The sequence below is a fragment of the Cervus elaphus genome, chromosome 30 (assembly GCF_910594005.1).
Source record: "Cervus elaphus chromosome 30, mCerEla1.1, whole genome shotgun sequence".
NCBI lineage: Eukaryota > Metazoa > Chordata > Mammalia > Artiodactyla > Cervidae > Cervus > Cervus elaphus.
The window spans coordinates 23,843,879-23,857,259 of NC_057844.1; the positions used below are offsets into that span (position 1 = coordinate 23,843,879).

A 13,381-nucleotide genomic window follows, 5' to 3' on the forward strand; every position below is an offset into this window, starting at 1 on the left:
GAATTTCTGCAACTTGTTCATTCTCCATGAACAATGTTATCTGTTGCTAATAAGGTGATAGTTAAACCTCTGACCTTTCAATACTGCTGACCAGGATGTGAAAGGTGGAATGAACTGAGATCTTTTAGCCTTAAGAGAAATGGTTTACAAGAGAAAGTCTCCAAAAGAATCCAATGGTTTAAAAATTTAGTTCAACTTTAATAACTATTTTGCATCACTAGTGTTTTTCTTTGTGCACCCAAACAATTTAAAAGTTTATTTATAAAACAGGTCACACTAAACAATGGAGCAGAATAATTTTCAATTTATCTCTATTTTTCTCTTCCTGCTGTATCTGCTTTTACATTTTAGAAACTAACTATTAAGAGGGATTTTAGGATTGACTATCATTAGAGAAATTCCAAATTTCTTTTTGTTGGAAAGTAAATTGTTAACTTTTATAAGAATGAGTATTTAACTCCTATAACTCAACTTGGAGGGAGTTTAATGTCTGTGTTTGATGTCCTCACTGGGTACCCATACAGACCCTGGCACAGAGTAGGTGCTTATTGAAAATTTCTTTAATGACTAAGTGGGCAATAAATTAGATAGAAAAAGCAGAAGCAGTCTTATGTGTGTGTGTGCTCAGCTGTGTATGACTTTTTGCAACCCTTTGTATTGTAGCCTGCTAGGCTCCTCTGTCCATTGGATTTTTCAGGCAAGAATACTGGTGTGAGTTGCCATTTCTTACTCCAGCGGATCTTCCTGACCCAGAGACTGAACCCACATCTCCTGCATTGCAGGCGGATTTTTTACTGCTGAGACACAATGAATAAGATAGAAAAAGCAGAACCAGTCTTAATATTAGCTAAAACTAGTTGTAGTCAAACTGAATAAAACTTAATAAAACTTCATTTGCTGTTAACAGATAACTATCTTGGATATTTCATGTGATTCCTTCAGTTTAGCAACTCTGTCTTGTAAATTAAATAACTTGAAGCTGGGAGGTTAGACAAGCCAGAAACCTTTTTTTTTTTTTTTTAAGCCAGAAACCTTTAAGAGTGTGTTACAAACAGCTTTTTAATCACAAAGAAAAATGCAGAAACCTGGCAATATTTCCAGTCAGTAGCTTTTGCTACTAAAAACATTAAAGATAAAAATCGGTCCTTCATCATGTTGTTCCTGGCAGAAGCAATTACCACTTAGTAAAATTTGTTTGCATAGTGATTACCTTGATCTAAGTTGGCAAGTTTAGAAAAGGACTAGAAGAGAGAAAGGCATATCTATTTGCTGCTTGGCCAGGGAGATGTGGAATTGGCTGGCAGAGGACAAACAGACCTGGGGTTATTTCTGTTCTTGTATCAGGAACAGAGAACAAAGTTTATTTGTCTTTCTTGCAATTTCATCTGTGACCATAACCATTCCTCACATTCACCCAACTAAATGACACTGAATTCACTCAATTAAATGTCCAGATAAGTATCATGATGTGGTTAAGAGCACAGGCTTACAAATGAATTGAATTGGGATGAATTATTTGAATTTTTTTTGCTTCAGCATCTCCAAAAAGGGAAAAAAATTCGTATTTGTCTCATAGTGTTGTTGTGAGGGCAGGTTTAGTGGAAATATGTAAAGTACTTAGACATGATGACAGGTATATAGTAAACATTAAACAGATGTTGGCTATACTGTCTTCCCTGGTGGCTCAGTTGGTAAAGAATCGGCCTACAATGCAGGAGATGCAAGTTTGATCCATGGCTTGGGAAGATCCCCTGGAGTACGAAATGACAACCCACTCCGGTATTCTTACTGGGAAAATCCCACCAACAGAGGAGCCTGGCGGGCTACAGTCCATGGCATCCTGAAGAGTCGGACATGACTGAAGTGACTGAGCATAGGGTTAAGCGCAGGCTTTTCAGTAGGGAAGCCTGTCTGGATTGCATGCATAAAAGACAAAGAAGTACTGTCATTTTGCAGAGAAGATAGAAAACATTCTTGAGACTAAAGAGTAAACCTAGATTAGATAAGACCAACAGAGAAGCTCCATGGTACGAAGAGCTTTTTAACAAACAAGAACCAGAACAACAGTGGAATCCTATTACTGGGTCCCATTGGGTTTATGCCAGTAGAGCCCATGACTCTAGCAAGATCCTGAGAGAAGAGCATCCAGACAGAATACAGGGATGATTTAATAATGGATCGAAAACAGGCTCTGTGAGGAACAATCAAAGGACTGGAGATACTTGTCCTCTAAAGAAAAACACTGATGTAGATGTGCTAACATGAATCTTTATTCTGGGGTAGGACTTTGCTTCTTTCATGTTTCTTCCAGGTGGCAAAGAGGGACTTGAACAGCAACACTTATGAGGGTTTAAGTAGCCTGCCCAAGAAGATGCAGCTGGAAAATGTCAGAGCCAACTTTAGGTCTGCATTTGCTAAATTTCAATATGCAGGCTCTTTACACTGTTCTATACTGTCTTCCTGTTGGTGTTCTTACTTGGGATTTTTAGTAATTCAAGCAAGTTTCTGGATATTTGTAGCTTTTAGAGGACATAGAGATAAGGTCTCACATCCTTGGAGTCCAATAGATCCCAGACATAAAATACAGGGCTATTCGACATCAACACCAGCAGAACTGGTCAAGGTTTACAGCTTTGCTTTAGGAGTAAACCCACAGTTATGATCTACGTTTCCCTTGCTATTAGTTGTCTTATATTTTAACATCACAGGAATATAGCACAGAAAGAAATATAGACTCATGGTTAACTTTTGAAAGACAAGATGTATTCTGGATACCATTTGACACTTTAATGTATGCAAGTGTGCAAAGCCTGCCAGGCTCCTCTGTCCATGGAATTCTTCAGGCAAGAATACTGGAGTGTGTTATTGTGCCCTCTTCCAGGGGATCTTCCTGACCCAGGGATCGAACCCGCATCTCTTACACCTACTGCATTAGCAGGCAGGTTCTTTAACCACTAGCGCCACCGGGGAAGTCCTAGTTTAATGTATAAGCCTACTTATATAAACTCTGTTCAGCCAGGTAGGATGGAACATGAGTTTTAATTCAAATACTCATTTCAAATCTAAGCTACACCCTATATATTTTAGATTTTCTGTTATAACCGCTAATGAAGACCTTGCTTCACCACCATTTTAACAACAACTTTACTGCTGATGGTGGTGGGGGTGGGGGGTGGACTGTGTTTATGTGTGTGTATTTTTATGTATAAATGTCTGCCTGTGTCATATGAAGAGGAATAAGTAATTGTAGAGTAGAAATAACAGTAAGCTTTAAATGAAAATACTTTTGACTATGTTAGTGATGGACTATGTTAGTGATGAACCAGATAGGGAAGAAAAGGGGAGAAAACTAGAAAGATAAAGGAGGCAAAATGGAGGTAGAAGGAGAGAAAGATAGAAGGTAGATGAAGAAGAAAGTAAGGAGGGAGAAAAACTGGACAGACTCTGAGGACTAAATCCTTATTTTAGATGGTTCATGATACATCCCAGGCATCTGGAACATAACACAAAAAATGCAAATGTATAATTTGAAGAGAAATTAGTATTTGCAGTTTTATAATATCAGAGTAGATTTGGAGCTTACCGCATAGTTATATGGTGTCCTTTCAATCCAAAGATAATGCTACTGACCCATTGCTTAAAAAAAGACATAGATTTCTAGAAATAGAAATGGGTTTTTATAGCACTCATGCCAATCACCTACTCTTTCTTGTGCCCAATAACCTACATCACCAAGATGGAAAACAGAAGCCGGGACTTCTGTCCAACCGGTTTGTCCAGTGACCAAAGCTCAGATGTTAAAGGTCCATACCTGTCCATCGGTTCCAATGGTCCCGCCACAGTCAGTGAGTAGCTCGGACATGTCGTAGTAGCTAACAAACTCCCATAAGCAGGCCTCCAGGTTCAGGTTTCGGTAGAAGCGTAAGGTATTGGAACCTCTGATAGACGAGCTGTACTGGTAAGGATATGTCTCTCCAATTATTTCTGGATTTTTGGTAGCATCAGTCAAGAAACCATAGTGGGTCTTTACTTCGGTGTAATCCAAGAGGTTGGAGCACTTGTGGTTTCCAACACGGGTGCCATCAGGGCTGAGTGTGAGCTCAAAGTTGGAAAGCTCTTTGGTAGAGATTATGGGGAGCATGCCTACAAGGAATTGTGATAATCACTGTTACCATTTTCACCAACAGCAAAGGGTTTTGAGCCCTTGCTTCATAATCTCTTTATCTCTTGAAAAGGTAAGTGAGCAGTGATGGCTCAGATGGTAAAGAAGAGCCTGCAATGCAGGAAACCAGGCTTCGATCTCTGGGTTGGGAAGATCCCCTGGAGAAGGGATTCTTGCTTGGAAAATCCCAAGGACAGAGGAGCCTGGCGGGATACAGTCCATGAGGTCGCAAAGAGTCAGACACCACTAAGCGACTAACACTTTCACTTTCTTTTTCAGTGATTATTAAAGTGGTATTTAGGACCCCTGAGGATCCTGAGAATTTTTCAGGAAATCTGTAATACTAATGCTCTTTTCACGACTCTAAGGTGTTATTTGACTTCTCCATGCTTATTTTCTCAGTAGTGTACAATGGATTTTTCCAGTCTAAACTAAATCATATATTGTAATAGGTTGAATGTAGAAGTAGATATAAGGATCCAGCTCTTTTATTAAGCCCGACACTAAAGATGTTTTTAAAAATGTGAAACAATGCCATTCTTTTGTTTTGTTCTATAAAGTATAGTTCTTTTTCTTAAAAGTGTATTTTTCATGTTAACATGTAATGGATTTCTTGTTATTTTTTAACATTAATGAATAAATATTTAACAATTCTTCAATTTTAATTTTAAATCCAGTTAATACTTAAGGCTATAACCCACAAAAATGAAAGGTCTTTGTGGCTATAATTTTGAATGTGCCCTAAGACCAAAAATTTTGAAAACTACCACCATAGAGTATTGGATAAGAATTGCCCAACTTCTTCTATAAAGATTCAAATTGTAAATATTTTAGGATTTGTGAGCCATAAGGATCTGCTGTAACTGTTTAGAGTTGCGATTTCAGAGCCAAGGTTGCCATAGATGGTTTGTAAAGGAATTCACATAACTGTGTGCAAGAAGCCTTTATTAGGGATTATAATTTAAAATCCCATGGACGGAGGAGCCTGGTAGGCTGCAGTCCATGGGGATGCTAGGAGTCGGACACGACTGAGCAACATCACTTTCACTTTTCACTTTCGTGCATTGGAGAAGGAAATGGCAACCCACTCCAGTGTTCTTGCCTGGAGAATCCCAGGGACAGGGGAGCCTGGTGGGCTGCCGTCTGTGGGGTCGCACAGAGTCGGACACGACTGAAGCTACTTAGCAGCAGCAGCAGCATAATTTTAAATAATTTTCATGTATCATGAAATGTTCTTCTTTTGGTTTCTTCCAAACATTTAAAAATGTAAAAAGCATTCTTAGTTTGCAGACCACACAAAAACAGGCAGCAGGTTAGATTCGGTCCATGGGACCTAGTTTGTTGAACCTTGTGGTAAGCAATGCAGCAAAAAGGGCTATGAAAGAGGTTTTCTCCTGGAATCTTTTCTACCTCTCCTTCTTAGATTCTCCCAGAGCAAAATGCTGGCCCCACGAAAGAACTGGTCAGCTTCTGCAGAGCTATGAGCATTGACTGTCTTAGAAAATGCTAAGTCAAGCTCTAGGCGATGCATGAGGGACAAGTCTTTCTATTAGGAAGGACTGTTATAGGTCTGCCCGTCCCTGATGGTCTCCTCCACTGTCTGCATGTCTGAGTCACACCTCTCACATGGTGAGAGCTCAAATGGGTCTAAAGGTAGGGTGGGCAAACATGGACCCAACTTTACACTATGAAATAAGGAGGGGCAGATTCCTATCCATATAGCAAAAATTTGGGTATGCAATAAGCAGACAAGGCAAAATGATGTCCTTTTTTATGAGGCAGATAAATTCTACTTTATATATAAATTCTACCTTATACATATACATACATATATATTTGCTGTTGTTAAGTCTCTAAGTTGTGTCTGACTCCTTTTCAACGCCATGGACTGTAGCCTGTCAGGATCCTCTGTCCATGGGATTTCCGAGGCACGAATACTGGAGCCAGTTGTCATTTCCTTCTCATATATATATATATATATATATATATATATACATACACACACACACACATGCATATAAATATATTTTAGTTTGTAATATTACCTATATTGCCTAATATTGCCTCTCCATTAGCTACTTAAACTATAACTAACATACCAAGTAATAGAATTAATGTTTATATACTTTAGCTATAAAGTGAATTAAGAGGAATAGAATGTGAAAATGTCTTCTGTACATGAGGAAATGTTCCTAAGGTGTGGATAAAGTTACTAATTTAGAAATTCTGGCCACAGTTCCCTATCCAGAGAAAATGAACACAAAATTTATCATTGTTAGGGGCATTTTTGTCTTATTTTAATGGCTAAGAAATGTCTTAGCTGTTGCAATAAATATTGGCAGAGATTTATGAGATTCTTGCTATGAAATAGCAAATAGATGTTGAAGGCAGGCATTGAGATACCATGTGCTTTAATGCAAGTCCAAATTTAAGAGTTTTGAAGGCACACTATGCCATTTCATAAAAGATAGCACATCAACCAAAGCTTTGTTTCATTGTGTTGTGACATGTATGACATTTACCTAATTTTAAGCGCTGAAATTATCAGAAAAAATAAAACTGAGCAGACAGATTGCAAAAAACACTCAAAAGAAGCAAGGCTTGAAACTTAAGTTGTAAACTGAGCATTTATTGTACGCTTGGTTATTCAGAAAACAGGCAGACCTCAGAGATACTGCCGGTTTGGTTCTAGATCACCGAAATAAAGTGAATATCAAAATGAAGTGAGTTTCATGAATTTTTTTTTGTTTCCCAGTGCAACTATACTGTAAAGTGTGTAATAGCATCATGTCTAAAACACAGTGGACCCATCTTCACTGGAAAATATTTTATTGTTGAAAAATGCTAACCATCACCTGAGCCTTCAGTGAATCAAAATCTTTTTGCTGGTGGAGGGTTTGAAATATTGAGAGAATTACCAAAATGTGGCACAGAGATGTAAGCAAGAAGATGCTGTTGGGAAAAGGGTGCCAACAGATTGCTGGAAGCAGGGTTGCCACCCACCTTCAACTTGTAAAAACCACAGTATCTTCGAAGTGCAATGAAATGAGCTCTGCCTGTTTTCAGTAAAATAAACCAGGTAAAGAGAAGCCCAAACTATCTCCACGGCTTTGCTTACCCAAGTCACCTACCGTCTATGTGGGGCATTGTGACAGTGAGTTTGATGAGGTTCGTGTATTCTGGGTCCTCGGGGCCCGTGTAGCGCAGTTTAGCTGAGAAGGGCTCTGCTCCCACTATCCCAGGCGCTCGGGGCTGGCAAAGACCTAAGGCACAATGAATATACATTTATGCTAAAAGAAGATAACGGTTGACACCTAAAGTATATACATTTTTAATAGGCACTATTATTTTTCTATGTACTTTAAAATTCTCTGTGAACCAAGAAATTGCTGAGAGTAGATATTATGAGGAATCAAAAGACCATGGTGTGAGAAGTGATTCCAGCAGACAGTTCAATGGCTACTTCTTAAGACTTGGAGTATCTTCTAAAGTTTGAGAAAAAAACAGTTACTGTTCAACGTGATTTAACATGTGCTGCACATCATCGGTTATGGTCATATTCACAAGATCATTTTAATATAAACAGATACAGTAAAAATGACTGAAAAACAACAGGAGAAAAGTAAGTGTCAGTTCAGTCGCTCAGTTGTGTCCAATTATTTGTGACCCCATGAACTGCAGCTCGCTAGGCTTCCCTGTCCATCACCAACTCCTGTAGCTTGCTCAAACTCATATCCATTGAGTCAGTGATGCAATCCAACCATCTCATCCTCTGTCATCCCCTTCTCCTGCTCTCAATCTTTCCTAGCATCAGGATCTTTTCCAATGAGTCAGTTCTTCGCATCAGGTGGCCAAAGTATTGGAGTTTCAGCTTCAGCATCAGTCCTTCCAATGAATAGTCAGGACTGATTTCCTTTAGGATGGGCTGGTTTGATCTCCTTGCAGTCCAAGGGACTCTCAAGAGTCTTCTCTAACATCACAGTTCAAAAGGTTTTTATGAGAATGTCAACAAAATCAGAATCAGGCCCTAGAATCATGCATGTCTGTTTTATTAATTAAGGGTGATTCATTTAAAGTCATTGCTTAATTTTTTTTGGCACCAACACAATACTTTGGTTTTAAAAGAAACTTAATTATTTGTTCTAGTTCTGTGAAGAATACTGTTGGTAGCTTGATAGGGATTGCATTGAATCTATAGATTGCTTTGGGTAATATAGTCATTTTGACAATATTGATTCTTCCAATCCATGAACACAGTATATTTCTCCGTTTGTGTCCTCTTTGATTTCTTTCATCAGTGTTTTATAGTTTTCTATGTATAGGTCTTTTGTTTCTTTAGGTATATATACTCCTAAATATTTTATTCTTTTTGTTGCAATGGTGAATGGTATTGTTTCCTTAATTTCTTTTTCTGTTTTCTCATTGTTAGTGTATAGGAATGCAAGGGATTTCATTCTTCACAGAACTAGAACAAATAATTTCACAATTTGTATGGAAATACAAAAAACCTCGAATAGCCAAAGCAATCTTGAGAAAGAAGAATGGAACTGGAGGAATCAACCTGCCTGACTTCAGACTCTACTACAAAGCCACAGTCATCAAGACAGTATGGTACTGGCACAAAGACAGAAATATAGATCAATGGAACAGAATAGAAAGCCCAGAGATAAATCCACATACCTATGGACACCTTATCTTCAACAAAGGAGGCAAGGATATACAATGGAAAAAAGACAATCTCTTTAACAAGTGGTGCTGGGAAAACTGGTCAACCATTTGTAAAAGAATGAAACTAGAACACTTTCTAACACCATACACAAAAATAAACTCAAAATGGATTAAAGATCTAAATGTAAGACCAGAAACTATAAAACTCCTAGAGGAGAACATAGGCAAAACACTCTCTGACATAAATCACAGCAGGATCCTCTATGACCCACCTCCCAGAATATTGGAAATAAAAGCAAAACTAAACAAATGGGACCTAATGAAACTTAAAAGCTTTTGCACTACAAAGGAAACTATAAGCAAGGTGAAGACAGCCTTCAGAATGGGAGAAAATAATAGCAAATGAAGCAACAGACAAAGGATTAATCTCAAAAATATACAAGCAACTCCTGAAGCTCAATTCCAGAAAAATAAATGACCCAATCAAAAAATAGGCCAAAGAACTAAACAGACATTTCTCCAAAGAAGACATACAGATGGCTAACAAACACATGAAAAGATGCTCCACATCACTCATTATCAGAGAAATGCAAATCAAAACCACAATGAGGTACCATTACACGCCAGTCAGGATGGCTGCTATCCAAAAGTCTACAAGCAATAAATGCTGGAGAGGGTGTGGAGAAAAGGGAACCCTCTTACACTGTTGGTGGGAATGCAAACTAGTATAGCTGCTATGGAGAACAGTGTGGAGATTCCTTAAAAAACTGGAAATAGAACTGCCATATGACCCAGCAATCCCACTCCTGGGCATACACACCCAGGAAACCAGATCTGAAAGAGACACGTGCACCCCAATGTTCATCGCAGCGCTGTTTATAATAGCCAGGACATAGAAGCAACCTAGATGCCCATCAGCAGATGAATGGATAAGGAAGCTGTGGTACATATACACCATGGAATATTACTTGGCCATTAAAAAGAATTCATTTGAATCAGTTCTAATGAGACGGATGAAACTGGAGCCCATTATACGGAGTGAAGTAAGCCAGAAAGATAAAGACCAATACAGTATACTAATGCATATATATGGAATTTAGAAAGATGGTAACGATAACCCTACATGCAAAACAGAAAAAGAGACACAGATATACAGAACAGACTTGGACTCTATGGGAGAAGGTGAGGGTGGGATGTTTTGACAGAACAGCATCAAAACATATATTATCAAGGGTGAAACAGATCACCAGCCCAGGTTGGATGCATGAGACAAGTGCTCAGGGCTGGTGCATTGGGAAGACCCAGAGGGATGGGGTGGGGAGGGAGGTGGGAGGGGGATCGGGATGGGGAATACATGTAAATCCATGGCTGATTCATGTCAATGTATGACAAAACCCACTGAAATGTTGTGAAGTAATTAGCCTCCAACTAATAAAAATAAATGGGAAAAAAAAGAAACTTAAAAATCATACATTTTAATCCTGATAAAAGAACATGTTTAATACACAGTTTATCAATATATATTAATCCTGAATATATAAGGGTAGGAGATGGTCCATATAACCTTTCTTGCTGCAACAAACATTCTTCTGAAGAATTGTATACAAATGGAATTTTTAGAAATAGAATCTTATAAAAACTATATACATATATATATAAAATAGCTTTATAAAAAGCTATTTTAAAACTCTAGTTTAAAAATTCTGCCAGGAAAAAGGTTAATTTATAAAGTAGATTTTCTGTCTTTTCAATGTTGTCTCTAGCCACATCTATTTCCCACCTCCACTGTGTCTGGGCTCTAGTCCTGCCTCATCATCAGTTATAGTCATATTCACAAGATCAGTTTAATATAAACAGACATAGTAAAAATGATTGGAAAACAACAGGAAAAAAGTAACTGTAGCTTAACTAAATGAATGAGATTGTTATCCTAGAGTTAAATACTTAAGACTAATCATAAAATATACATTATTTATAATAAAATAAAGCTAAAAATGTACTCATTTTAGAAACAGAAATTAGAATCAGAGAGTCTTGAGACCAAAATATATAGCTTTCTCTCTATATATGATTTCTTACAGTATGTACATCCCTTATGAACTCCCTTGTAATAATAAAGTATAGATACTCTTACATACGTCTCTTCTTGGACTGTCCTTCCCCTCCTGACCCAGCAAGCTCCTGCTCATCCAACAACCAGAGAGGAGTGCCCTGGCTTCACACCTTCACATGAGCCACCCTGCCCAGATCCGACCCACGTGTACCATCTGCTTCATCTGATTGCCCCTCCTCTCCCTCACATGTTGCTTATTTTTCTGCTTCCAGCTCCCAGAATACTCTAGGTTTCTTCATGCATCTATGAGTCATTGCTCATGCCTTTCCCCCACTCCCGTTTTCAAGATTCAGCTTAAGCATCTCCTTTTTGATGAAACCTTTCATGATCCATTCAGATTAGAACTCATCACAATGACTTGCATTTCTGTGCCCCCGCCAGACTAAAATGCATCTGTCTTCAACTTGCGTGTGAACTCCGGGAGGGCAGGAATCATGCCTTATTTTTCATATTCCAGCAAAATTGTGACATTTGCACAGTGACTGAAAAGTGAACAATGAGTATATATTTGTTTTCTAATGACTATTTTTGTGAAAATAGATTATCATTTTAAAATACCTATCATTTTAAGAGCAGCAATGGCTCAGATGGTAAAGAATCCTCCTGCAATGCAGGAAACCAGGGTTCGATTCCTGGGTTGGGAAGATCCCCTGGAGAAGGGAATGGTAACCTGCTCCAGTATTCTTGCTTGGAAAATCCCATGGACAGAGGTGGGCTACGGTCCATAGGGTTGCAAAGAGTCAGACACAACTGAGTGACTAACACTTTCACTTTATCATTTAAAATTATCAACATATCACAGAATACATGGGGCATTTGGACGAATGAATAACTAGAAATTAGATATATATAACATTCCTTGGTATTCCAGTGAACATGATGTGAACGCTGCCATGTACTACCTTCTTCTCTGCCAATGGTCACAATGGGACTCATCAGCTCCAAGCCTTCACTGCCGTCAGCATTCACAGCTCGAGCTGCACACTGCACTCTGGAGCCAGGCTGGAAATATATGGAGTCTAAAGTGATCATCTTGGACGACGTGAAAAAGGTGTCAAAGTCCACTTCTCTCATGGGGCTGGTCACGCCATCGGGGCCCGCGGGAGCGCTGATCAGCCATCGGTACCGGGTCAAAGTGTCATTGATGTTCTCACTTGCACAAAGAGAGCCTGTTTTTTCGTAGTCTGAATATTTAGGGTTGCAAGCCTATGGGAAACAAATAACTGTGTTAGGGCCACAGGATAGAACAAGGTGGAAATTATTCCTCTTAAATTCTCTCTACTTTACTATCTTCAGTGCTACTCTTTTCCCCCCCAAGTCAACAATGCTACTCATGCAACTTTCAATTTCCTATTCCTAGCCATGCTAGCTTTCAGAGACTCTGACCTTGCATTTCAAACAGCTTATGGAGCTTTTCCACCTTTAACTTGATAACTTGAATAAAAGTGACACTCATTTCATCATCTCTCACATCCCTAGAGTTGTCAGATCATCCCTGTCTTTCTCTCTCCCTCACTCCCCCACTTTTTACATTGTCCCCCATGTCCGGTGGGCCAGTGAACTTGGTTGATTCTTTTTGTGTCTCGTAAGCTGGCCCCTTCTTTCCATTCCCAGCATCACCTTTCTATCTAATTCAGAGCCTTTCTAGTCAGGGGGCCACTGTTGCCATGGTAACACTCCCACTACAACCTGTCTGCTCCTGTCATTCTTCTGGGCAGGAGCTCCCTGCTACCCAACAAATGAGGTCCATGTTCCTTAATAAATTTCAAGACTTCTATTACTTGTACCACATAATCATTGCTTGCCTTGATAACCCAACACACACTTACTGTATACCTATTATATATAGGTCATTAAACCCGGGATATTGCAATATAAAAATAAGTAGCGGAAGGAAGGGTTGGACGAATTGGGAGAGTAGTGTTGGGATACATACACTACGTGTGTTAGTCACTCAGTTGTGTGTCTGACTCTTTGTGACCCTGTGGACTGTAGCCCGTCAAACTCCTCTGTCCATGGGATTCTCCAGGCAAGAATACTGCATTGGGTTGCCATTTCCTTCTCCAGGGCATCTTCCCAACCCAGGGATCAAATCCATATCTCCTGCATTGCAGGCAAATTCTTTACTGTCTCAGCCACCAGGGAAGCCCAGTACATACACTACCATGTATAAAATAGATAGCTAGTGGGAAGCTGCTGGGAGCGCAGGGAGCTCAGCTCAGCTCTGTGATGACTTAGAGAGGTGGGAGGCAGGCCCTGAGAGAGGAGACATGTGTATACAGACACACAGCTGATTCCCTTTGTTGAACAGCAGAAACTAACACAAAATTGTAAAGCAACATAAAATAAGTAAATGTGTCCGAATTTTTGCTCACAAGGTGCTTATAGTTTGTAGCAAAGAGATGGTTCATTACTAAAAAAGGTAATGATACTATGCC

The 13,381-nt window shown here is 39.1% G+C and overlaps 1 protein-coding gene across 1 annotated transcript in view; it reads right to left on the reverse strand.

Moving 5' to 3' along the window:
- FREM2 (FRAS1 related extracellular matrix 2) overlaps positions 1-13,381 on the reverse strand; it is a 157,741-nt gene that overhangs the window by 18,999 nt on the left and 125,361 nt on the right. Inside the window, exons 14-16 of the mRNA XM_043892295.1 lie at positions 11,846-12,149; positions 7,294-7,425; positions 3,812-4,143 (exon numbers count right to left, since the gene is read on the reverse strand). Coding sequence (XP_043748230.1) covers positions 3,812-4,143; positions 7,294-7,425; positions 11,846-12,149 — 768 coding nt within the window. The remainder of the gene's footprint in view (positions 1-3,811; positions 4,144-7,293; positions 7,426-11,845; positions 12,150-13,381) is intronic.